General features: G+C 38.2%; 1 protein-coding gene across 1 annotated transcript in view; it reads left to right on the plus strand.

Moving 5' to 3' along the window:
• The first annotated feature begins 8,761 nt into the window (after positions 1–8,761).
• The window catches only part of LOC128661354 (zinc finger protein 585B-like), a 93,692-nt gene continuing 76,756 nt past the window's right edge, over positions 8,762–25,697 (plus strand). The window contains exon 1 of the mRNA XM_053715618.1: positions 8,762–10,168. Within this exon, the coding sequence (XP_053571593.1) occupies positions 8,884–10,168 (1,285 nt within the window). The 5' untranslated portion in view covers positions 8,762–8,883. The remainder of the gene's footprint in view (positions 10,169–25,697) is intronic.

Genomic DNA, 25,697 nt, shown 5'->3' on the forward strand with positions numbered 1-25,697 from the left:
TCTATCAGGCTTCACATTACATATGAACCACTTAGGTTAATTTCTAATTTACCTGGTGCAAATTGATCCTAAGATACCTTTCTCACTTATTACATAATTGTCCACTATCCTAGAGCTGTTCATCACTCCCCTCTGGTCACACATGCGGGTAAACCTTATGTTGATCTCCATACAAAAATCCTCTACCTAGATACTTTACAATCTCCTGAAATACAAGTTACAAATATCTTAACTCAACTTTATATAACCATAGTTTACCACCCCCTTAATGTTGCCTATCTCTAGCTTAAAGAGGTCTATCATAACCTCCTTTGTTCTTGGGGACCTTTCAAATTCTAATCAGAACATTTTATTCTATCATCTTGTTATCAGTATAACATAATAAAATAAAATGAGATCTCTCACTAGAGGCTCATGAGTAGTCTCCTTTTTTCTAGCAAACCCACCGCTATTTTAAAATGCCTTATAAGCTTTGGAGGTCCATAAGTGGCCTCACCAGATGATCGGAGGGTTTAGAATTTTATCGGCATCCTATTTATATACAGTTCTTTTCAGACTTATAGCTTTAACTTTGAAACAGTGAAAATTGTTATATTTTATGTTTATAACTATAGCGAGTAATGTGGAAATTTCTCAGTGCTGATGTAGTATTTGTTTTGATACCTTTATCACATTGCAATGATTTATATGATTCATATATTGTTTGTTTGCCTCAAGATGCACCTCATTAAAAAAATCCCATATCGTATGGGGCTTCATTTAAATATAATAGTAATACAATAAAAAATACAAAAACATACAGTTAGCTGCAGAGTACAGCAATGCATATGTGTAGAATAAAATAGTCAGAAGAAATATAATTTATCCTAGAAAGATTAAAAAAGTAAAATTAGATAATACTGTTAGTTAACAAACAATAAAAGGGTGAGTTATTAGTATTGACGTATTCAGCTTTGTATCTCATATGTATCTAATAACATGGTAATATTATACATCTGTTTGCAACTAAGTTCTGTTAAAATAACAATTTCCATCAATAAAAACATAATATAATGCTGTATCCTGAAATATTTTAGGACACAACAGAAAAATCTCTCACATTTAAATAAACCATTTGTTTCCTCCTTACTTATCCGAATGATAATCACACCCTGAGGGGGAGGCAGGGACTCTGTATTTATGTGACACCAGAGGGGACAATAGACATCTATATGAGAACAAAAGTCCAGGTGTGACCCTCTCATTGTCTCCCAACTGACAAGTTGTACTCATGTGAGTCACACAGAGAAAGGTGACACTCCCACATTAGTATAAATATCTGTGTAACACTCTGTGATATCACAGGAGGAACCAGAGAGACTTCATACTTACAGAGCTTCTGCTAAACGGTAATATGCAAAACCTGACATAAATCTTTATTAACAGCCTCACACTGTTGTGTTTTATATAATGATGAGAAAATATTGTTCTGTATTTTGTTCTTATTTCTATTAGCTGCACCTGTTTATCATCAGAACGTTTATCCCACGGATCTGTGACTGATTCTTGTTGGGACCATTGATATTCACAGATCTATAGAGAGGGGGTCTGGTGATTTTTGATATAGTCATGCGTATGGTAGATAGTGAGATATTGATATATATAGGTAGCAGGAAGTCATGGCACACTATAGCAAAATGTATCATAAAGGTTTAGTGGAAAGTGCTGTCAATAAGTAATTATAAGAGGAGATTTCTACAGCTGTGCAATGAGAAAAAAAAATAGAGTCCTCTTAGACTGGTAAATAGAGCTAAACATAAGGAAGGGAGTATATGAGACAGCAATGACTTTTAAATCTGCATCAATGTATACCCTACATAGATAGACTTCTCACAGCTAGCAAGCGTGGGCTACATTATGACATCATATAGTAATGGGAAGCTGGGGGAATGTGAGTATGATCTAATATATGGCTTAATTAGACCTTTGACTATTTTAATATTGAGACAGACCTTGCTGCCTGCTAAATAAGGTTGAGTTTAAACTATATGCAGACAAACTGAGGGGATTGGAGAGAGAAAAGAAGCAATTTAAGCACACCTATCCCCCTACGTGGTCTCTCCATGAGAGTCTTGATCAGACCTAGTGGTCGTCATTGATACCATATTGAGAGGGGAAGCTGAGAATGGTATATTGCTAAGTTATGAGCTCATAGTAGAAGTGGACCGTATTAGCAGTGTATATTTTATGTACATTTGGCTTCAAAGATCTCAGTAACAAACATACATGATAAACCCTCATAAATTTATATCATGTATAATATATCTGGTAATTTATAGCAGACAAAATGAGGAATATGAGGGCATACAACCTCCCAGGTGATCTCTCTGTTAATACTGCAGTCAGACCATGCGGCCATCACTAACACTGTTAAGAGGGGTACGCTGAACATCATATATTACCCATAAACTTTTAACAAATATAAAGTTAATACCTACTCCACACATCGGTAGTGCATATTCTATATACAGTAGGCAGCAAAAATTGTTGGCGTTCTCTGATCCATGTAGGAAAACATTTCATCCATAATAAACAAAGATGATAGGCATGTGAGATACATAGGGGAACTTAATAGTCAGAAGTGGAATAATAAAGTCTCGTAATATGAAATACAAAAACATATTGTTGTCCATGGCTTTACATGACAATTTAATTAATAGGTTAAGATCCTTGATGTATGTACTTTTGCCTCCCAAACTGCTCTCAGCGTAGAAGGGAAGCATGTTTAATTAGGGCAGGGGGGGAATTCTCAGCCCATTCCAATGCGATAGTTCAGTACCTGGATAATTGGGAGAATATTTTTCTAGGGGTGAGGTGGCTTCGGGAGCCAGTTCAGCAAACTCGAACTTGAGGTAAGACAGTTGGGAAAGATTATCTGAGTCCTGGAGTATACTCCTCATCATCATGTATTCACAGATAGCTGTCATTTGTCGTGAGACCCGGTAATTTGCAGCGACTCTGCTAATCAATTGGGTGGCTAGCCCAAGGGTGATGAGGAAATGCATAATAGTGAAAAACAGTTAAGAGTGAGTGCACCTATTGGATTGAGACAGCTCAACCCTGATAAACAGCTGTTCCTTCAAACAACTGTGAGGGATCGATGGGGTAAAAAACAAGTGAGGGGAGCTGTGTGTATTTCAATACATAAATAATATGTGTTACCGTGACCTTTAAATGAGCTTCTCGTATTGGTTTCAAAATTCAATCATAATATATATTGCGCTGTGATAAGGTAAACAAATAGGTGAAAAATAGTGAAAATATGACTACAAGAGGTTAAAAAACAAAATATTTAATTGTTGCCATACAAAACAATATTGGACTAGATAATATATTCTGATAGGATAATAAGTGGTAAAGAGCTCTATTACCTTGCGTATATTATATATTAAAATTCCTTAATCACAAGTTAAAATTGACAATAAATTCACAATAAATTCCTGCTATAGTGTTCAAAGCATATGATAAAAACAGATTAAGTTAAAATAATTAACGTAGGAGGTGGAAATAAATGTTCATCTGATGAAATGCAAGTATCTTTTGATGTGACTTTAAATGTGACTTTTATTTGGAAATGAAATTACTCACAGTTTGCTTGAAATAATTTTTCCAGGTGTCTGATTGGTTGAAACAGACAAGCCTTTATGTGAATAAAACATTTTTTTTCGCTGTAGTTAAAACTTGTAGATAGAAATTGTAGATGAAGATAACAACTACTGGATGGTAAAGATGCTGAAACTGTTTACCTAAACTGGGTTTGCAGGAGTTTCAGTTGTTGATAAAACTTGGTTCTATATGTAACGTAGGAGGTGGAAATAAATGTTCATCTGATGAATTGCAAGTATCTTTTGATGTGACTTTAGATGTGACTTTTAGTTGGAAATGAAATTACTCACAGTTTGCATGAAATAATTTTTCCAGGTGTCTGATTGGTTGAAACAGACAAGCCTTTATGTGAATAAAATAATTTTTCCGCTGTAGTTGAAACTTGTAGATAGAAATTGTAGATGAAGATAACAACTACTGGATGGTAAAGATGCTGAAACTGTTTACCTAAACTGGGTTTGCAGGAGTTTCAGTTGTTGATAAAACTTGGTTCTGTATATTTAAACTGTTATCTAAGACTTGGTTTGCAGGAGTTTCAGTTGTTGGTATGACTTAATTATAGAAACTGTTTACCTTGTATTTATTTGCTGGAGTTTCTATTTTTCTGGTTGCGTGAGGTGTTTGAACGCTTCTCTTTGTAGGTGTCTGTTTGTAGCTGAAACTATATACCCTCCCAGGGTTTGCTGGAGTTTCAGTGATTGATGGTTGGTCTGTAGTGAAACTGTTTACCTAGGAAAGGTTTGCAGGAGTTTCAGACCACCTGTTGGTTATAAAAATCTTTTCTTAAGAGTTGCTGGAGCTGTATACCTTTTTCAAGGTTTGCTGGAGCTTCAGGTCTGGTGAGTGTCCACTTTAAGTCTTGTGGTGCTCGGTGTATAGCAATCACCGGTAACAGATTTTTTCGTGTTCAATCCTGGGTAGTCTCAGATGCAGACTTGAGTTGTTGGAGTGCACACTAGGGGCAAATCTACGCGTTTCGGCTTCAGCCTTTATCAAGATGCCCAAGGTGTGCTGGTCTTGAGTTTTTAAAGGTGTAGGCGTGATTTCATTGGAGCAATTTGAAATCTGGATCAGCCAATCAGCAAATTGATTGGTAACTACATAGGTTTGTAGCAATTAGTTTTATTATGTTGAAAAAAGGACCTTAGTTTTACCTTGAACATAGGAAAATTGATAAATAAAATATGACATTTATAGAATAGGAAACAATAATAAAATATTTTGATAATTTTAATGGACATTGTTTAAAAAAACTTTTTAAAACTTGTAGATATTAGAACAATTAAATATTTGTTGCCTCTTATAGTTGGGAGTTAAAGAATTTTTTTGCAAAAAACATATTTTAAAATTAATTGTGCGTGTCTAATTTCATTGATACAATATTTTTATTGTTATATTCTTTTCTTTGATGCATTATTTTGGACAGTTTGGTAAATGTACCATTGCTTAAATTTTATTTGGATTTTATGGACTTATATTGGTCTCCCTTTAAATTTATATCTTTGAGTGCTAATGTGAGAGGTTCTTATATTCAAGTATAGAAAGGTATTAATTTAAAGAGGAATTTTTACTTATTCTATATGTGAGGATCAATTTATTTCACCTAAAATTTATAGGTGTAAATTTGTAATTTATAGTACAGATTAGTATGACGTTATTGGCTGTTTTTTTACATGAGAAAATTAAGATCAAATTCCATATTTAGTCCGTGGGGGTGTAGAGTTTTAAAAGAGTGGATATATTCTGCTTCTTTTCTCAGAAGTAGATTTTCTATGTTTCCCCCTCTAGGGTTTAAAATGATTTTCTGAACACCCCAAAATTTCATATGTCTAGTATTGCCATTATGGCATTCTGTAAAGTGTTTGTATAGAATTGTATTAGTAGCTTTATGCTCAATGTGATGTAAGTGTTCTCTAATGCGATCTCTTAGCATTCGACTAGTTTGGCCAAAATATTGATGGCCACATAAGCATTGTATGCAATAAATTACATTTTTGTCTGAGCAGCGGATAATTTCTTTAATATTAATATATTGTTTTGTGTTGTTTGATTGTAAAGATTTAGTTTTTGTACTGTGTTTGCATGATTTGCAAGTTGGGCAGGGGAAGAAGCCTTCTACTTTTTTATTCAAGATGTTTTTGGTACCTTGGATGTTTCTTTCTTTATTTTTAAATTCGCTGGGGGAAAGAATATTTTTAAAATTTTTAGCTTTTTTAAAAATGATATCTGGTCTGTTTTTTAGTTTGTGTCCAATAATCTGGTCTTGTTTTATGTAGTGCCAGTGTTTATTTAAGATTTTTCTAATCTCTTGATGTTGGGAATTGTATTGTGTTATGAAGGGTATGAAGAGGGGATCTTCCTCTCTGTTGACATAATCTTTTTTTATTTTTGGTTTTAAAATTTGATCTCTGTTCATTTCAAGGACTCTCAATTTGGTTTTTTTCTAGAAATTGTGGGTCGTATTTCTTTTCTTGAAATCTTTTTGTTAGTATTTCTGATTGTGTTGTAAAATGATTTATATCTGAGCAGTTTTTTCTGATTCTAATGTATTGATTTTTTGGAATATTTGTTTTCCATTTCGGTAAATGACAGCTGTCATTGTGAATGTAATTATTGGCATCAGTTTTTTTGAAAAAAGTTTTCGTGGTGATTTTATTGTTTACTATTTGTATTTCTATGTCAAGGAAGTGGATATTATTAGTGCTTGATTCGTGTGTGAAACTAAGGCCTAATGAATTGCTATTTTATATATAACTCCTGCAAACCCAGTTTAGGTAAACAGTTTCAGCATCTTTACCATCCAGTAGTTGTTATCTTCATCTACAATTTCTATCTACAAGTTTCAACTACAGTGGAAAAATTATTTTATTCACATAAAGGCTTGTCTGTTTCAACCAATCAGACACCTGGAAAAATTATTTCATGCAAACTGTGAGTAATTTCATTTCCAACTAAAAGTCACATCTAAAGTCACATCAAAAGATACTTGCAATTCATCAGATGAACATTTATTTCCACCTCCTACGTTACATACAGAACCAAGTTTTATCAGCAACTGAAACTCCTGCAAACCCAGTTTAGGTAAACAGTTTCAGCATCTTTACCATCCAGTAGTTGTTATCTTCATCTACAATTTCGATCTACAAGTTTTAACTACAGCGAAAATTTTTTTTTTATTCACATAAAGGCTTGTCTGTTTCAACCAATCAGACACCTGGAAAAATTATTATAAGCAAACTGTGAGTAATTTCATTTCCAACTAAAAGTCACATTTAAAGTCACATCAAAAGATACTTGCATTTCATCAGATGAACATTTATTTCCACCTCCTACGTTAATTATTTTAACTTAATCTGTTTTTATCATATGCTTTGAACACTATAGCAGGAATTTAGTGTGAATTTATTGTCAATTTTAACTTGTGATTAAGGAATTTTAATATATAATATACGCAAGGTAATAGAGCTCTTTACCACTTATTATCCTATCAGAATATATTATCTAGTCCAATATTGTTTTGTATGGCAACAATTAAATATTTTGTTTTTTAACCTCTTGTAGTCATATTTTCACTATTTTTCACCCAATTTTCACCTATTTGTTTACCTTATCACAGCGCAATATATATTATGATTGAATTTTGAAACCAATACGAGAAGCTCATTTAAAGGTCACGGTAACACATATTATTTATGTATTGAAATACATACAGCTCCCCTCACTTGATGAGGAAATGCAGCCATACTTCTGTATTTGGTGTATCCAAGAGAATAGCTGTGATCTCAGGGGTTGCTGACAGTGTGTGCTCCAAGCTTGCTGTGGGAGATGATCCTTCCATGTCAGCAGAACCACCGCAAGTTTCTTTCATCAGAGGAAGATTTTCTCCCATGCTTGCGCAGCTCCTGTTTGCTCCATCTGTTGGTTTGTTGATTTAAAGCTGGAATGTGGCAGTTTCATTCGCAGATTCTTCCCTTGCTGTGATAGCCAGGCTGTTGGGGCTAAGCTGTGTCAGTATATCCACTGTCTCCAAATGTAGAGTATCCTGGTTGCCAGTTTCCAGAGAGGAAGCTCTTTTCCCTGCTGTGGGGTAGTCCCCTCTCGCCGTATCTGTGTCTGTCGGGTCGGAGTATAAGTAGTCGGTCTCTTGTAAGCCGGTTGGTCTTACCCTATCCGGCTTGTGGAGAGCTGGTTAAAAGATCACCACCATTCTTTCATCCAGTCTCTGGGCATGCAACTGTAGTATCGCTCACAATTGCGTAAGAAAGAAAGCTTCCTCCATTTTCAGTTAGCATGTAGGGGATAGCGTAAACTTTAGCCTTAGTATGCTGCGAATATGTAGTCCTCTCAGCAATAGGGACAGTGCTAGTTTTAGAGGAAGGACTGCACACTTAGGCACAGCTTGTTGTGGGGACGGTGTTGAGGATTCTGTGATAGGGGCAGGCCTCAGAATGAATAGCCCAGTACTGAGGGCAGTTAAGCAACGCCAAGAATTAAAACCCTAAATTTCAAATCAGGCTGTCCACAGACCAGTTTCTCCAATAGTTTGAATAATATATATCCAGTTTTAGCTTCACAATATTAGTGATTTTTGGAGATAACTTAAGGAGTTGAAGCTCAGTGCGACCATTAAGATGGCTGCCGCCCTGAAGTCCCCCCGTATTACATTGTATTTTTATTATGCATCTGTGGTTTTGTAATTCTATATTTTATGGTCCTTTTTAAATGGACTGAGGAAGCGTTCGTGAAACGCACATCAGGGGTCCGGTAGGAGTAGCTTGGTCTATCCTATGCTATGCTGACTCTTGTGGTTTAAAAATATATACAACTTTATACTTACTAATACAGCCTTTGGTCTCTTATGTGTAATAGATTAAAAGTTAATACAGGATGCACCTCTCTTCCCCAGAATACAGATGTATTTGTTCCCTGGCTGAGAATATTATCCACACGCACCTTGTTTAATGCGGCCCTATGACTTGTTTTCATCAGTAATTTAGGTTACTATGATGTAGCAATGTCTACATTCTATGTCATTCTTTTAATTTGTGATTACAGGTAAATACATTTAAAAATACAAAAAGGAAGACATTTTTGAGTACAAAAAAAATGTTTGTTTTTTTTTTAGATGGATTATATTATAAAGAATAAACATTCTTATTTTTTCTTTATTCCATTTCTTTTTATGTAGACAAACACGTCAATAGTTCATATCCATCCTTCACTACAAGAAGCATCAGAATGATACCGCAAACTCCAAAAGTCTTAGACACCAATGACTATTCACAAACATTGGGGATATCACAGCAGATATTTAAAGGAGATGGTGAATTGGCAGGGACTCGGCAGCAATCATTATGTACAGAGAGTAATTTAGTCATCAAACAAGAGGACAACATTTATGCCTTATCTAGTGAAATTATTATCCCTGAGGATAATCCACACACATTTACTGAGTTTTCAAAACATATTAAAGAAGGGAAAAGGCTACAGTCTAGCCAAATAATTGATACAAAGGAGAAACCTTTCAAATCTACAGAATGTGAGAAAAGCTTTAGATGGAAGTCTCATCTACTAGAACACCACAAAATTCACACAGGTGAGAAACTACACCCATGTACTGAGTGCAGCAAATGTTTTACACAAATGAATCATCTGAGAAATCATAAAAAGATTCACACAGGAGAAAAGCTTCTCACATGTACAGAGTGTGGAAAAAGCTTTACAAAAAAGAGTAATCTGAAAACTCATGAAAGGATTCACACAGGAGAAAAACCATTCACATGTACAGAGTGTGGAAAAAGCTTTACAGCAAAGGGTCTTCTGAAAACTCATGAAATGATTCACACAGGGGAAAAGCCTTTCACATGTACAGAGTGTGGAAAAATTTTTACATTAAAGAGTAATCTGAAAACTCATGAAAGGATTCACACAGGGGAAAAGCCTTTCATATGTACAGAGTGTGGAAAAAGTTTTACACAAAAGAGTGATCTGAAAAAGCATGAAAGGATTCACACAGGTGAAGAGCTGTTCACATGTACAGAGTGTGGAAAAAGTTTTACAGGAATGAGTAATCTGAAAACTCATGAAAGGATTCACACAGGGGAAAAGCCTTTCACATGTACAGAGTGTGGAAAAAGTTTTACAGAAAAGAGGACTCTGAAAATTCATGAAATGAATCACACAGGAGAAAAGCCTTTCACATGTACAGAGTGTGGAAAAAGTTTTACAGTAAAGAGTAAGCTGAAAACTCATGAAATGATTCACACAGGAGCAAAGCCTTTCACATGTACAGAGTGTGGAAAAAGTTTTACACTAAAGAGTAGTCTGAAAACTCATGAAAGGATTCACACAGGGGAAAAGCCTTTCACATGTACAGAGTGTGGAAAAAGTTTTTTACAAAAGAGTGATCTGAAAAAGCATGAAATGATTCACACAGGAGAAAAGCCATTCACATGTACAGAGTGTGGAAAAAGTTTTACAAAAAAGAGTCATCTGAAAAGACATGAAACTATTCACAAGGGAAAAAACCTTTAACATGTTTATAAAGTAGGGTTGCTACCTTTTGCACAGCCGATTATCTGACACTTTGCAAATGGGCGTGGTTGAGGATGTGGTTAGGGGTGTGGCTTCACACAACCTTTAAAGGGACATTCCAGCCAAATTTGGAATCCACGTGTATGCATTTCAGTTTTGAGTAGAAGCATTTTTGCAGTATACATGTATTTAAAAAAAATACTTCTAATAAAAGTTATAGTTGTTTCAAAAGTGTTTTTAAGTGTGCACCATGTACCAGCATTTTAAACACAACACTTCCACAGAGAGCCTAAGGTGCTTTTACCATCTGGTAATGACTCAATTTGTTCATTGCTGATATGATACAAGACCCACTGGTGCTATGAGCAGCTGCAGTGTTTAAAATGCTGGTGCACTGAGAATATCTAGTTATGCTTCACATGCACGTGCAGAGAAAAATATTATCGCTTAAACAGTGATAACTTTTACTAGAAACATTTTTGCCAATGTATGTTTATTGCAAATGCTTCTATCCAAAGATTTATTTCATCTGTGTATTTAAATTTTGACCGGAGTGTACCTTTAATAAAATATATATATATATATATATATATATATATATATATAACCATTTTTTTGTCTGCCATTTAAGGTTTGAGTGTTATGTTTAATTTAATACACACAGCAAAGATATATGAGAGAAAGATATATATACAGTTTGGTAGACAGACTAACAGATAGGTATATACATAAACAGAGAGAGAGACATATATATATATATATATATATATATATATATATATATATATATATATATATATATATATATATATATATATATTATTATATACACATTGGTAGACACAGATATTTAAACAGATGGATAGAAAAGATAGGCAAAGAGATAGACAGACAAATATATAAATAGATACAGACTAGTATACAGAAAGATGAGCAGGAAGAGACATATAAGGGAGATTTAAACTGAACTTGATGACAAAACATTTTATATTAACAAAGAAATGCAATAAAAACATTATGTAAATGCTGAGACATTTGTATTTAGATTTTTTGCTGATACATATTTTATTGTTCAGAATAAAGTATATAAGTAATGCAGGTTCTAGTAAACAAACTAAGATCTACTGTGTAACTTAGAGGACAATTACTTCACTAGAGCTCCCTCCATGCTACACTGATCTGTGTAATGTAACACTAAGCAGCCACTGACCTCTCTGTCACATCCGTTTATTGAGGCTCAGTGTGTGACAGATAACTGCTGTTCCAAAGTGCCTGCACATGGGTGAGTTTGGTCAGCTCAGAGTACCTTAAATTCCTGACCTCACATTTGCCTTAGCTCCCTGTAGACTTCCTGCTTGCCGTATGTGTAACGCCCCCCTTCCTCCTGCATCTGGTCAAACACAAAGTGTGAACAGATATCTGATGATCTGTGTGCAGCCTACACTGTCCGGGTGGCAACCCTATCTGAAACATGGACACATGACTCAAAATTATTTGAAACCTGTATTTTATTGGTGCAACCCTATTAGAAAGTGGAAAAAAGGTTTTTATTGAAATCAGGTATTACAAAACACCAAATATCATGGATACCAGATAGCCAAGGCTGCCCCCCCCTCTGCCTGCCTGACTCCTTGTCACACCAGATCTGGCTCTTTCATGACTAGCAGGATCTTGCTGTCTTATGCTATCTACTGATTTGCCATGCTGTGCCAGACTGCAAGAGTTGAACCCCTACCACCTCACCCCCTCCTGTTCCTCAGCAGATTTGGGCTACGGAGAGCAACCGCGATCTCCCAGACGTTTTGTTTCATTTATTTGGTGATGAGTACTTTGTCAGAGAAGAGCTGGTCTCTGATCGGAAAAACCTTCCTGGGCTGGCAGGCTCCTGGAACTCCCGGTCGGCTGCTGTGACAACAGACACCCGCCTAACCTCTCTCAGGCTGGCCAGGCTCCTGGAACTCCCGGTCAGCCACAGAACAGCAGGATACCCGCTGACTTTATCCCTGTTTGCAACAGCAGCCATTTGCCCTAGAGCGCTGCTCTTTTGGGAATTGGTAGCGCCTAGGGGAGCTCCTTTGGGAACAATCCTACCCCCATAACTTCAACGGACTGTCTCTCCAGTCCCCAGTAACGAATCATGCCGCTTTTTGGACTGTGGCATTTGGGGACCAAGAGCTTTAAAATGACACCCTGAAAGGGCCACCTCTCCACTGGGATTATCCCAAAAACACACCACAATTAAAGAGAGTCCAGCACACATATATATACCAGCTGCACGCTGCCAGGGATCCTGCAAACCCCCAAATAGACTCAACCAAAGAAGGCAGCAGCATAAATTTTCAGCAAGTTTATTTGGCACAAATATTTGGCACAAAAAGCCCACAACGTTTTGGGGGGTTTTACCCCTTAATCATGTGGAGCCAGTTGCCACTGTACCTGCCGCTGCTTGTCGGATGTTGTAGTCCCTTGAGTGGAGGCTGTACTGGGCTGTCCTTCGCTTTGGTCGCTGTCTGACCCACCAGCCTGTTCGCTAGCCTGATCGTCCTCCATCAGTTTGGCTACGAGCACTGCCTTTGTCTTGTTGCCGGCGATTTTCCCTCTAGTCTGCAGCAATGTTCTCAATGCCCATGGTACTGCTCCATCCGGCAAGATCTTCAGTTGGTGGTTTGGATGTTCCAGGTAGACGGAAGCATCCCACCACTGCCAACCAATGTGACGGTCTTCCCGCTACCCCGACTGGGTAGGGCCGCCAAACGGGTCCTTCCTCTGCCTGGAACAAGTGGCTATGTAGCCCAGGAAAGGGATTCTAGCTGGAGCCCACCTAAATGACTAGACAGACTAGTATTCAGGTGAAAATAAGAACTGCTTTATTGCACAGAAAACACAGCTTTTATATATTTCCAACACATGGGGGTAGTTACTACACAAATAGAAACAAATATTATACAATGAGACAAACATCAGACAATGGTTAGTTTAACAGATGCTAATCACATCCTGACTTACAAAAGGACAATGAATGACTCACACAATTAACAGAAAAAAACTTCACACCTAGACTAGATAACAACAGGGGTGAGGTTATAGGGGGTAGGGGTTTATTGCACAGAAAACACATCGTTTAGACATTTCCAACACATGGGGGTAGTTACTACACAAATAGAAACAAATATTATACAATGAGACAAACATCAGACAATGGTTAGTTAAACAGATTCTAATCACATCCTGACTTACAAAAGGACAATGGATGACTCACACAATTAACAGAAAAAAACTTCACACCTAGACTAGATAAAAACAGGGGGAAAGTTATAGGGGGTAGGGGTTTAACCCTTGCAGCCTGGTATCCGTGACAACTGCAATAACCGGAAAGCGACTGGAAGCTATCAGGATCGCTTCCACTGCTTTCCCAGACCAACGACGTACAGGGTACGTCTTCGGTCGCTAACTGTATTTTTTTTAGAGGATGTACCCTGTACGTCGTCGGCCGTTAAGGGGTTACATTCTGCAAATTCATAACATTAGTAACTGAGCACAGTGTCACTGCCATATCCTCTACAAGTACATTGAAGCTAAACTATATACATAAAGCTACACTATATACATAAAGCAACACAATATATATTAGCAGTTTCACTAGAACTGAGAAGAGCTGCACTTTGTATTAACCCCTTCACTAGCACAGAGAGCAGCACAGTGTGCATTAACCCCTTCACTAGCAGGGAGAGCAGCACAGTGTGCATTAACCCTTCACTAGCACAGAAAGCTGCAGTGTGTATTAACCCTTCACTAGCACATAGAGCAGCACACTGTGTATTAACCCCTTCACTAGCACAGAGAGTAGCACAGTCTGTATTAATCCATCACTAGCACAGAGAGCAGCACAGTGTATATTAACCATGGGGCGTATTTAGGTTTTGTGCTGCCCTAGGCACTCATTTTTTTTGCCATATCATTTTTTGGTTAGGGAGTTGTGACTTGCTTTTTTTTTTTTTTTTTTCTGCTGCTGCGGCATTTTAAAATTACATTTTCCCCAGCCAGGGCTCGTAAAAAGCTTGCATACAGTCTCAGGTAGGTTGAATTAGCAAGGATTAAAAAGGATCAAAATTACACAAAATACAGAAAGTGTTAAGCTATGTTATGATGAAATGAGCATGGCTATTATTTGATTAGAAACATTACTGCAATATAATTCTATTAACACAAAATATTCTAGTAAATGTTATGACTGTATTAAGTAGCATATGCACATATGCTGTCAATACCCTGTGAATAAGCAATTAAACTTTACACGCTCTAATACTAGATGTGATTTCTAATTTCTATAATGCAAATGAAGTCATCCCTAACACAACAGACCCCATCACTGGCTATCAATTGCACAGCATATGTGCGTAGTATGAAACTTAAAGCTGTCATAACATTTACTGTAAGCACTTTTTCTAGAATAAAACAAATATATATTGCTAAAATTCTTGTATTCCAGTAATACAAATTCAATGTCACATGCACTATTGATTTTTAACTACTATGATGACCCTTTAAATTAAATGAATCCCCTTGTGGTTGTCCATACAGCAATTATATAATGTACCGACGCCGAATGATCATGACAGACAGACTGAGTAGTACACACACACTCTCTGACTTATTTATTTAGAGCTTACTAGCTTAGAATAGAGCCGAGGCGCAATGACCCAATGCTAACCACAAAACAAAAAGTACCTTGGCTTGCAATTTTTGACCTGTGTCGTGACCATCTGTGTCTGCAAACTCTGCACAGTGCACTCACTGCTATGTGCCGCCTCACCCCCTCCTCTCCAGTCCAGTCCTCATCACTCTTAGCCAGGTTCTGCTCCACTCCAATCAATCACTTCACACAGACAGCACTCACTGACTGACTGAGTCTGTCTGCACTGCAGTCTATAGTCCGTGTCCATGACCGTCGATGTCTCTCACATCTGTCACTGTGACTTACCGCATGGAGAGAGGTCCAATGCCTGGGCCTGCTCAGAGATCACGTGTGCACATGTGTGGCTGTGGCTCCCTCAATCCATGTGTGGCGTGTTAGAAGACAGGAAGGCGGGCGGAAGGAGGAAAACGTCACGTGATGACGGCAAAAGCCGGGTCACGTGACTGCTGCACGGGAAATGTCCAAATTGGGCTCAAAGTGTCAATAAGTTGTGTGACCACCATTATTTTCCAGCACTGTCTTAACCCTCTTGGGCATGAAGTTCACCAGAGTTTCACAGGTTGCCACTAAAGTCCACTTCCACTCCTCCATGATGACATCACGGAGATGGTGGATGTTTGAGACCTTGCACTCCTCCACCTTCTGTTTGAGGATGCCCCACAGATACTCAATAGGGTTAAGGTCTTGAGACATGCTTGGCCAGTCCATCACCTTTATCCAGTCTCCGAAGGGAAGGGATCATGCTCTGCTTCAATATGTCACAGTAAATGTTGGCATTCATGGTTCCCTCAATGAACTGTAGCTCCCCAGTGCCGGCAGCACTCATGCAAGCTCAGACCATGACACTTCCACCACCATGCTTGAATGTATGCAAGACACACTTGTCTTTGTACTCCTCATCTGGTTGCAGCCACACACGCTTGACACCATTTGAACCAAATAAGTTTATCTTGTCTCATCGGACCACAGAACATGGTTCCAATAATCCATGTCCTTAGTCTGCTTGTCTTCAGCAAACTGTTTGCAGGCTTTCTTGTACATCATCTTTAGAAGAGGCTTCCTTCTGGGACGACAGCCATGCAGACCAATTTGATGCAGTGTGCGGTGTATGATCTGAGCACTGACAGGCTGACCCCCACCCCTTCAACCTATGCAGAAATGCTGGCAGAACTCATATGTCTATTTCCCAAAGACAACCTCCGGATATGACGCTGAGCACGTTAACTACACTTCTTTGGTTGACCATGGCTAGGCCTGTTCTGAGTGGAACCTGTCCTGTGAAACCGCTGTATGGTCTTGCCCACCATGCTGCAGCTCAGTTTCAGGGTCTTGGCAATCTTCTTATAGCCTAGGCCACCTTTATGTAGAGCAACAATCCTTTTTTTCAGATCCTCAGAGAGTTCTTTGCCATGAGGTGCCATGTTGAAGTTCCAGCGACCAGTATGAGAGAGTGTGAGAGCGATAAAACCAAATTTAACACACCTGCTTCCCATTCACACCTGAGACCTTGTAATACTAACGAGTTACATGATACTGGGGATGGAAAATGGCTAATCGGGCCCGATTTGGACATTTCCACTTAGGGGTGTACTCACTTTTGTTGCCAACGGTTTACACATTAATGGCTGTGTGTTGAGTTATTTTGAGGGGACATACAATTTACACTGTAATACAGGCTGTACACTCACTACTTTACACTGTAGCAAAGTGTCATTTCTTTAGTGTTGTCACATGAAAAGATATAATAAAATATTTACAAAAATCTGAAGAAGAAAAAAAGGGACAGAGGCGCCACATGGCCTAGTGCCGTCAGGCAGAAGGATGTTAGAATATATGAGATAGGGTACTCACAAACACAGCGCACCCAATGTGAGTACCCTATCTCATATATTCTAACATCCTTCTGCCTGACGGTACTAGGCCATGTTGGCGCCTCTGTCTTTTTTTCTTCAGAAGTTCGCATCCCAGGGATTGACCATCCTGTATCAGAGAGCGGCCACAACATTGGAACCCTAAGATTTTATTACTGGAATTTTTTGTTGTTTTTTGTTTTATTTGGCTAACATCTGATTTGTGATAAATGGTTGTTTTTTTAATTATGTTTTGACTAATTTATTGTGTATATATACTATATAGCAATTATTATTTATATATGTGTATAGTGGTATATACTTAGGAAGCACCCCCTATGGGACTGATGCCTAGCTGCATTTTTCCTTAATTTTTATTTACAAAAATGTGAGGGGTGTACTCACTTCTGTGGGATACTGTATAAGTGAGTGTGTATGTATGAGTATGTGAGTGTGTATGTATGTATATTCAGGGGTATGGTTTTGTGATAAAAATTATTGGTGCCCCCTCCCCCCAGTTTTGACTGTGGTATCTTATGTGCTCCCCCTATATATTGCTCCTTGAGTCGCCACTGGAAAGGGTAAAAATCCTTTGGGCCACTTATTTCTGTGTGGATATATACAGGGTGTGAGCCCCTTCATAATGGCCCAACGGTTTCTAAGGCAAAGAAACTGGTGCCATCCTTGTCACTTTATATATTTTACATTTTCTGAATAAGAAACTGGTATTTTAAAAGGGTTAAAATCTTTGGGTCACTCATTTCTGTGTGGATATATACACGGCATGAACCCCTTAATAGAATAGACATATTTTCAGCCTGGACCAATGCTTTTTGAGGCAAACAATCTGGTGCCAACCTTGCAACTTCATATATTTTACCTTTTCTGAATAAGTAACTGGTATTTAAAAAGGGTTAAAATCCTTTGGGCCACTAATTTCTGTGTGGATATAAACAGGGTGTGAACCCCTTCATAGGATAGACAGGTTCACAGCCTGGCCCAATGCTTTCTATAGCAAAAAAACATGCCAAACTTGCCATCTCATATATTTTACCTTTTCTGAATAAGTAACTGGTAATTTGAAAGGGTTAAAATCATTTGAGCCACTCATTTATGTGTGGATATATACAAGGCGTGCCATGAACCCATCATAGGACAGACATGGCATCAGCCTGGCCCAAGGCTCTTTGTGGCAAACAAATTGGTGACAACCTTGGCACTTCATATTTTTTTACCTTTTCTGACTAAGTAACTGGTATTTTTTAAAAGGATTAAAATCTTTTTGGACATGCATTTCTGTGTGGATATATACAGGGCATTAGCCCCTTTATACAATCCATATGTTTTCAGACTGGCAAAGGGTTTCTATGGTAAACAAACTGGTGCCAAACTTGCCACTTCATATATTTACCTTTCTGTAAGTGGTATGTTAAAAGGGTTAAAATCCTGTCGGCCACTCATTTCTGTATGGATATATACAGGAAGTGAGCCCTTCATAGGACAGACTTGTTTTCAGCCTGGCCCAAAACTTTTTATGACTAACAAACTTATTTTACCTTTTCTAAGTAAGTTACTGATATGTTGAAAAGGGTTTCTTGTTCATAGAAATCTTTGGACCAGTCTAAAAACACGTGGATAGTATAAAGGCGCTCATCCTATATAACCACACAGAAATCAGTGGCCCAAAGGATTTTACCCGATTTAAAATAATATTTACTTACTAAGAAAAAGTAAAATATATAAAGTGGCAAGGTTGGCACCAGTTTATTTCCCATAAAAAGCATTGGACCAGGCTGAGAACATGTCTCTCTCCTATGATGGGGCTCACATTCTGTATATATCGACACATACATGAGTGGCCCAACAGATTTTTACCCTTTCAAAATACCACTAACTTCTTCAGGAGATGTAAAATGTATGAGATGGCCACATTGGCACAAGTTTGTTTGCTACAAAAAGCATTGGACCAGGCTGAAAACATGTCTATCCTATGAAGGGGCTCACTCCTTGTATATATCCGCACAGTAATGAGTGGCCCAAATGATTTTAACCCTTTTAAAATATCGGATTCCTTATTTAGAAAAAGGTAAAATAAATGAGGTGGCAAGGTTGACACCAGTTTGTTTACTTCAAAAAGAGTTGGGCTACGGTGAGAACGTGTTATTCTATGGAGAGGTTCACGCCCTGTATATATCCACAGAAATGAGTGGTACAAAGGATTTTAACCTTTTTAAAATACCAGTTACTTATTCAGAACATAATCACAATTGTGTCACGTTTGCCATCTGTTTATTGCAATATAAGATCATGTAACAAGTTTTTGCAGTTGGGATGTCTGCTGTAAGTTTGTTTAGATTTTTAGAAAGTGTATTATTTTATTTAAATAAAAATAATGCTAGATATTTTGTTTATAAAGCTTTATTTTGCAAATTGCAAGTGGTTGCAGAATAAAAAGCTGACTGAATAAGAAGACAATTTCAGCCTTGTTCAGTTTGCTTTCTTGTGCTTAATGTTCACTCACAGTGGTTACTTTATAAATGACAATCAGCATAAACCACTGTGAGTGAACATTAACCCCTTAATGACCGAGGACGTGCAGGGTACGTCCTCAAAAAAAAGGCAGTTAACGCCTGAGGACGTACCCTGCACGTCCTCGGTGTGGAAAGCAGCTGGAAGCGATCCTGCTCGCTTCCAGCTGCTTTCCGGTTATTGCAGTGATGCCTCGATATCGAGGCATCCTGCAATAACCATTTGTAGCCATCCGGTGCAGAGAGAGCCACTCTGTGGCCCTCTCTGCACCGGACATTAACGGCTACGTTCGTTGGTGGGTGGGAGCCGGTGTGGGAGGTGGGTGGCGGCCATCGATGGCCTTTGTGATGCGGAGGGGGGCGGGACGTGCACGGGGAGGCCGGGCGGGCGCGTGCACGGGGAGGGAGCGGGTGGGAACCACTACGCTACAGAATTTTTTTTTGTTAGAAGTGGGGATCAAAGGCGTTAATATGTTTATTTTGGTGATCGGTTTGGCTGGTGGGGTATTGGACTGTGGGGGGGAAGCTACACTACAGAAACAAATAGTAAAAAATTAAAAAAAAAACATTTTTATTTGCAAACTGGGTACTGGCAGACAGCTGCCAGTACCCAAGATGGCCCCAATAAGGCAGAGGGGGAGGGTTAGGGAGCTATTTTGGGGGGATCAGGGAGGTTGGGGGCTAAGGGGGGACCCTACATAGCAGCATATGTAAATATGATTAAAAAATTTTTTTATTTTTTTTTTATTTTTTTTATACCTTTTATTTTAGTACTGGCAGACTTTCTGCCAGTACTTAAGATGGCGGGGACAATTGTGGGGTGGGGGAGGGAAGAGTGCTGTTTGGGAGGGATCAGGGGGTGGGATGTGTCAGGTGGGAGTCTGATCTCTACACTAAAGCTAAAATTAACCCTGCAAGCTCCCTACAAACTACCTAATTAACCCCTTCACTGCTGGCCATAATACACATGTGATGCGCAGCAGCATTTAGCGGCCTTATAATTACCAAAAAGCAACGCCAAAGCCATATATGTCTGCTATTTCTGAACAAAGGGGATCCCAGAGAAGCATTTAAAACCATTTGTGCCATAATTGCACAAGCTGTTTGTAAATAATTTTAGTGAAAAACCTAAAGTTTGAAAAAGTGAACAATTTTTTTTTATTTGATTGCTTTTGGCGGTGAAATGGTGGCATGAAATATACCAAAATGGGCCTAGATCAATACTTGGGGTTGTCTACTACACTACACTAGAGCTAAAATTAACCCTAGAAGCTCCCTACATGCTCCCTAATTAACCCATTCACTGCTGGGCATAATACACGGTTGGTGCGCAGTGGCATTTAGCAGCCTTCTAATTACCAAAAAGCAAAGCCAAAGCCATATATGTCTGCTATTTATGAACAAAGGGGATCCCAGAGAAGCATTTACAACCATTTATTCCATAATTTCATGAGTTGTTTGTAAATAATTTCAGTGAGAAACCTAAAGTTTGTGAAAAAATTTGTGAAAAAGTAAAATAATTTTTTTATTTGATCGCATTCGGCGGTGAAATGGTGGCATGAAATATACCAAAATGGGCCTAGATCAATACTTTGGGATGTCTTCTAAAAAAAAATATATACATGTCAATGGATATTCAGGGATTCCTGAAAGATATTAGTGTCCCAATGTAACTAGCGCTAATTTTGAAAAAAAGTGGTTTGGAAATGGCAAAGTGCTACTTGTATTTATGGCCCTATAACTTGCAAAAAAAGCTAAGAACATGTAAACATTGGGTATTTCTAAACTCAGGACAAAATTTAGAAACTATTTAGCATGGGTGTTTTTTGGTGGTTGTAGATGTGTAACAGATTTTGGGGGTCAAAGTTAGAAAAAGTGTGTTTTTTTTCCATTTTTTCCTCATATTTTATAATATTTTTTATAGTAAATTATAAGATATGATGAAAATAATGGTATATTTTGAAAGTCCATTTAATGGCGAGAAAAACGGTATATAATATGTGTGGGTACAGTAAATGAGTAAGAGGAAAATTACAGCTAAACACAAACACCACAGAAATGTAAAAATAGCCTTGGTCCCAAACGGACAGAAAATGGAAAAGTGCTGTGGTCATTAAGGGGTTAAAGGGACACTGAACCCAATTTTTTTTCTTTTGTGATTCAGATAGAGCATGAAATTTTAAGCAACTTTCTAATTTATTATCAAATTTTCTTCATTCTCTTGGTATCTTTATTTGAAAAGCAGGAATGTAAGTTTAGATACCAGCCCATGTTTGGTGAACAACCTGGGTTGTCCTTACTGATTGGACAGTACCAATAAACAAGTGCTGTCCATTGGTCTGAACCAACAATTGGCTAGCTCCTTAGCTTAGATGCCTTCTTTTTCAAATAAAGATAGCAAGAGAATGAAGAAAAATTAATACTAGGAGTAAATTAGAAGGTTGATTAAAATTGCATACTCTATCTAATCAAGAAAGAAAAACATTGGGTTCAAAGTCTATTTAAGCACAAGAAAACGGCAAAATGTTTAGTTTTCAGAATTATTGTCTACTGGTTGTTTGTTATATTAAAGTTGATTTAAAAAAAAAAAGCAGACAAAAAAAAAACCTTTGAGTGGAGGTCACATGATATTTCCTGTCAATAGTGGAGCTCCAGTGTTTTGTTTTGTTGTTCCCCTCCCATTTACTTCCTGTGCAGCTGTTGCTGGGTGAGTGAGTCAGGCTGTGTGTATTGTGTGATAAAAAGTTTTAGTGACTTTCTAGTCTTCTTAAAAAGTTTAATTGTTATAAATGTTGTTCTATTAGTGCATGTTATTCATCTGCTTGTGCCAGGCAATGGGATACTAAGTGCTGTTCAACTCTTTGTATTAGTGAAGGGTTAACTCACACTGTACAGCTCTCTGTGCTAGTGAAGGGTTAATGCACACTGTGCAGCTCTCTGTACTAGTGAAGGGTTAATACACACTGTGCTGCTCTCTGTGCTAGTGAAGGGTTAATACACACTGTGCTGCTCTCTGTGCTAGTAAAGGGTTAATACACACTGTGCTGCTCTCTGTGCTAGTGAAGGGGTTAATACACACTGTGCTGCTCTCTGTGCTAGTGAAGGGTTAATACATACTGTGCTACTCTCTGTGTTAGTGAAGGGTTAATACACACTGTGCTGCTCTCTGTGCTAGTGAAGGGTTAATACAGACTGTGCTGCTCTCTGTGCTAGTGAAGGGTTAATACACACTGTGCTGCTCTCTGTGCTAGTGAAGGGTTAATACACACTGTGCTGCTCTCTGTGCTAGTGAAGGGTTAATACACACTGTGCAGCTCTCTGTGCTAGTGAATGATTAATACACACTGTGCTGCTCTCTGTGCTAGTGAAGGGTTAATACACAATGTGCAGCTCTCTGTGCTAGTGAATGATTAATACACACTGTGCAGCTCTCTGTGCTAGTGAAGGGTTAATACACACTGTGCTGCTCTCTGTGCTAGTGAAGGGTTAATACACACTGTGCTGCTCTCTGTGCTAGTGAAGGGTTAATACACAATGGGCTGCTCTCTGTGCTAGTGAAGGGTTAATACACACTGTGCAGCTTTCTGTGCTAGTGAAGGGTTAATACACCCTGTGCAGCTCTCTGTGCTAGTGAAGGGTTAATACACAATGTGCTGCTCTCTGTGCTAGTGAAGGGTTAATACACACTGTGCTGCTCTCTGTGCTAGTGAAGGGTTAATACACACTGTGATGCTCTCTGTACTAGTGAAGGGTTAATACACACTGTGCTGCTCTCTGTGCTAGTGAAGGGTTAATACACACTGTGCTGCTCTCTGTGCTAGTGAAGGGTTAATACACACTGTGCTGCTCTCTGTGCTAGTGAAGGGTTAAGACCCACTGTACTGCTCTCTGTGCTAGTGAATGGGTTAATACACTCTGTGCTAGTGAAGGGTTAATACATACTGTGTGGCTCTCTGTTCCAGTGAAGGGTTAATACACACTGTGCCCCCAAACCGAACATTATCAGCCCTGCTTTATCGAGGGGAGCCCAGTAACTAGCACAGAGGGGCGCCCGGTAACTAGCACAGAGGGGCGCCCGGTCATAGTTTGCCTTATTTGTAGGAGCCAATCTGACCTTGTTACAGAGTAGACAAAGTGTCACTGCTGTTTCGTTAGCAACACTTGTATTGTTTTACATGATCTTATCACCCCTGCTCAGACTAACTAGGGGTAGATGTGTAGCAGGGTCAGTTTTAAAGGGATATTAAACCTAAAATATTTCTTTCATTTTACAGTGTTAAACTAAATACAGAACTACACAATATAATTTAGAGCTGCAATAACTAATCGGTATAATCGATAATAATAGATTATTAAAATAGTTGTCAGCGAATCTCATAATCGATTAGTTGGTCTGTGCACAGCACCAACTACTTCACTCCAGTGATGCTAATTTAGCCCATGCTCAGTATTTAGTGTCATTGGCTGTTATATGTGATCAGGTACAGACAATACATTGTGTCTAATAGCACCTTATGTCATTTACTGCCTCTGTGCTCTATACTCCCCTATACATTATCCTTCCCTATCTCCCTTCTTACCTTATCTACCCCACCTTCCCCAGCACCTATTCCTTCCAGTTACTCAACACCTTGTGCTGATTGTCACATTCTCCCTTATCTATTTGTGTATTCTCAGATAATATTGTATTTTGTTTTATATTCTGTCCCCAGAGGCAGAACTTTTTTTCACTTTTTGCGATGAGATTTTTTTAGTGAAAAACTTTCTGCAGGTCATTTTTAAATAAAATAAAATTTTAAATTAGACATTTCTGTGATGACATCTCAGATCACTGTATGTTCTGCCTTGGGGTTCTGTCTGTTATTAACTGTTTGTTTTATATATCTTCTTACTTTACTGGTCTGTGTTTTATTAATATCTCTCTGTTTCCTCTTGTCATGTGAATGTTTATGTAAATATATATAACACATTAGCAAAAACCTTACTTTAACCCCTTAAGGACTGGTCATTTCAGACTAAATCTTCCCCCAAAAGACCAGAGCATTTTTAGAATTTTTGCCATCACTACATTTAAACAGAAATAGAGCCTTGTTTTTTATTTATTTTTTATTTACCTATATAAAACTATATATTTTTAGTAGATAACCCAAAGCATTGATCTAGGCACATTTTGGTATAGTAAATGCAACCATTTCACAGCCAAATGTGATCAAATAAAAAAACTTTTTCACAAACTTTGGGATTCTCCCTAAAATTATTTACATAGCGCTTGTGCAATCATAGCACAAATGGTTATAAAAGTTTATTTGGATTCCCTTTTGTTCAAAAATAGCTGACATACATGGCCATTGCTTTTTGGTAATTAGAAGAAAGCTAATTGCTACTGGGCACCACACTTACTATTCCCAGCAGTGAAGGGGTTAACCGGGTAGCTTGTAAGGTTAAGTTTAGCTTTAGTGTAGAAATTGCTCTCCTGCCTGACACTTCCCACCTCCTGACCTCTCCCAAACAGCTCTGTTTCCTCCTCTCCCCCCACTGGTCGTCCCATCTAAGGTACTAGCAGGCAGTCTGCAGTTTTAGACCATTTTTTTATTTATTATTTTTTTCAGTGTATGATTACCCCCTTACCTTCCCACCTCTCTGATCCCTCCCAAAAAGCTCTCTAACCCTCCACCTTTTAAATAATTTCTGCCCTCTTAGGTAAGAAACCCAAAATGTATTTCATTATTTAAATAGAACAGATAATTTTTAACAACTTAACACTATACTTCTATTAAGATATTTGCTTCATTCTCTAGGTATCCTTTATTGAAGCAGCAGCAATGCACTACTGGGAACTAGCTGAGCACATAAGGTGAGCCAATGGCAAGAGGCTTGTATGTGTGACCACTAATCAGCAGCTAGCGCACCATAGTGCATTATATGCTTTGCCACAAAGGTCTCCAAGGTAAAAAAGCAGATTTGATAATAGAAGGAAATTGTAGAGTTGTTTAAATTTGAATCATAAAAGTTTAATTGTGACTTTGCTGTCCCTTTAATGTGTTTCTAATGACTTGTTTTACCGGTGTATAAAATAGTATAAAGTGTATGGGAAATTTCACCTTTAGCTTTAGTTTTTAAAATATCTTTATTTATTGAGAAAACCCTCAACGGGTGCGCCACAACAGGTAAATCACATACAGAGATATTCACATTTTACATAGTATTGACATCATAGGATGCATATAGTTCTGTTGTGTCCCTGGAGTGGGAAACACCCATGTGGGCACTCTTTTTTTTTATTGAAAAAACTGGGGGGGGGGGAGGGAGGGGGGGGACTGGGGAAAGGAAGAGAGAAGAAGAAGAAGAGAAAGGGGGGGGGGAGGGGGGGATTAGTGAAGAAAGAAGGGGGGGGGGGGAAGGCATTGGAGGAAAATATGGGGATGAGAGATCATATCACTCTCT

This window comes from Bombina bombina, chromosome 5, assembly GCF_027579735.1.
Source record: "Bombina bombina isolate aBomBom1 chromosome 5, aBomBom1.pri, whole genome shotgun sequence".
Taxonomy (NCBI): domain Eukaryota; kingdom Metazoa; phylum Chordata; class Amphibia; order Anura; family Bombinatoridae; genus Bombina; species Bombina bombina.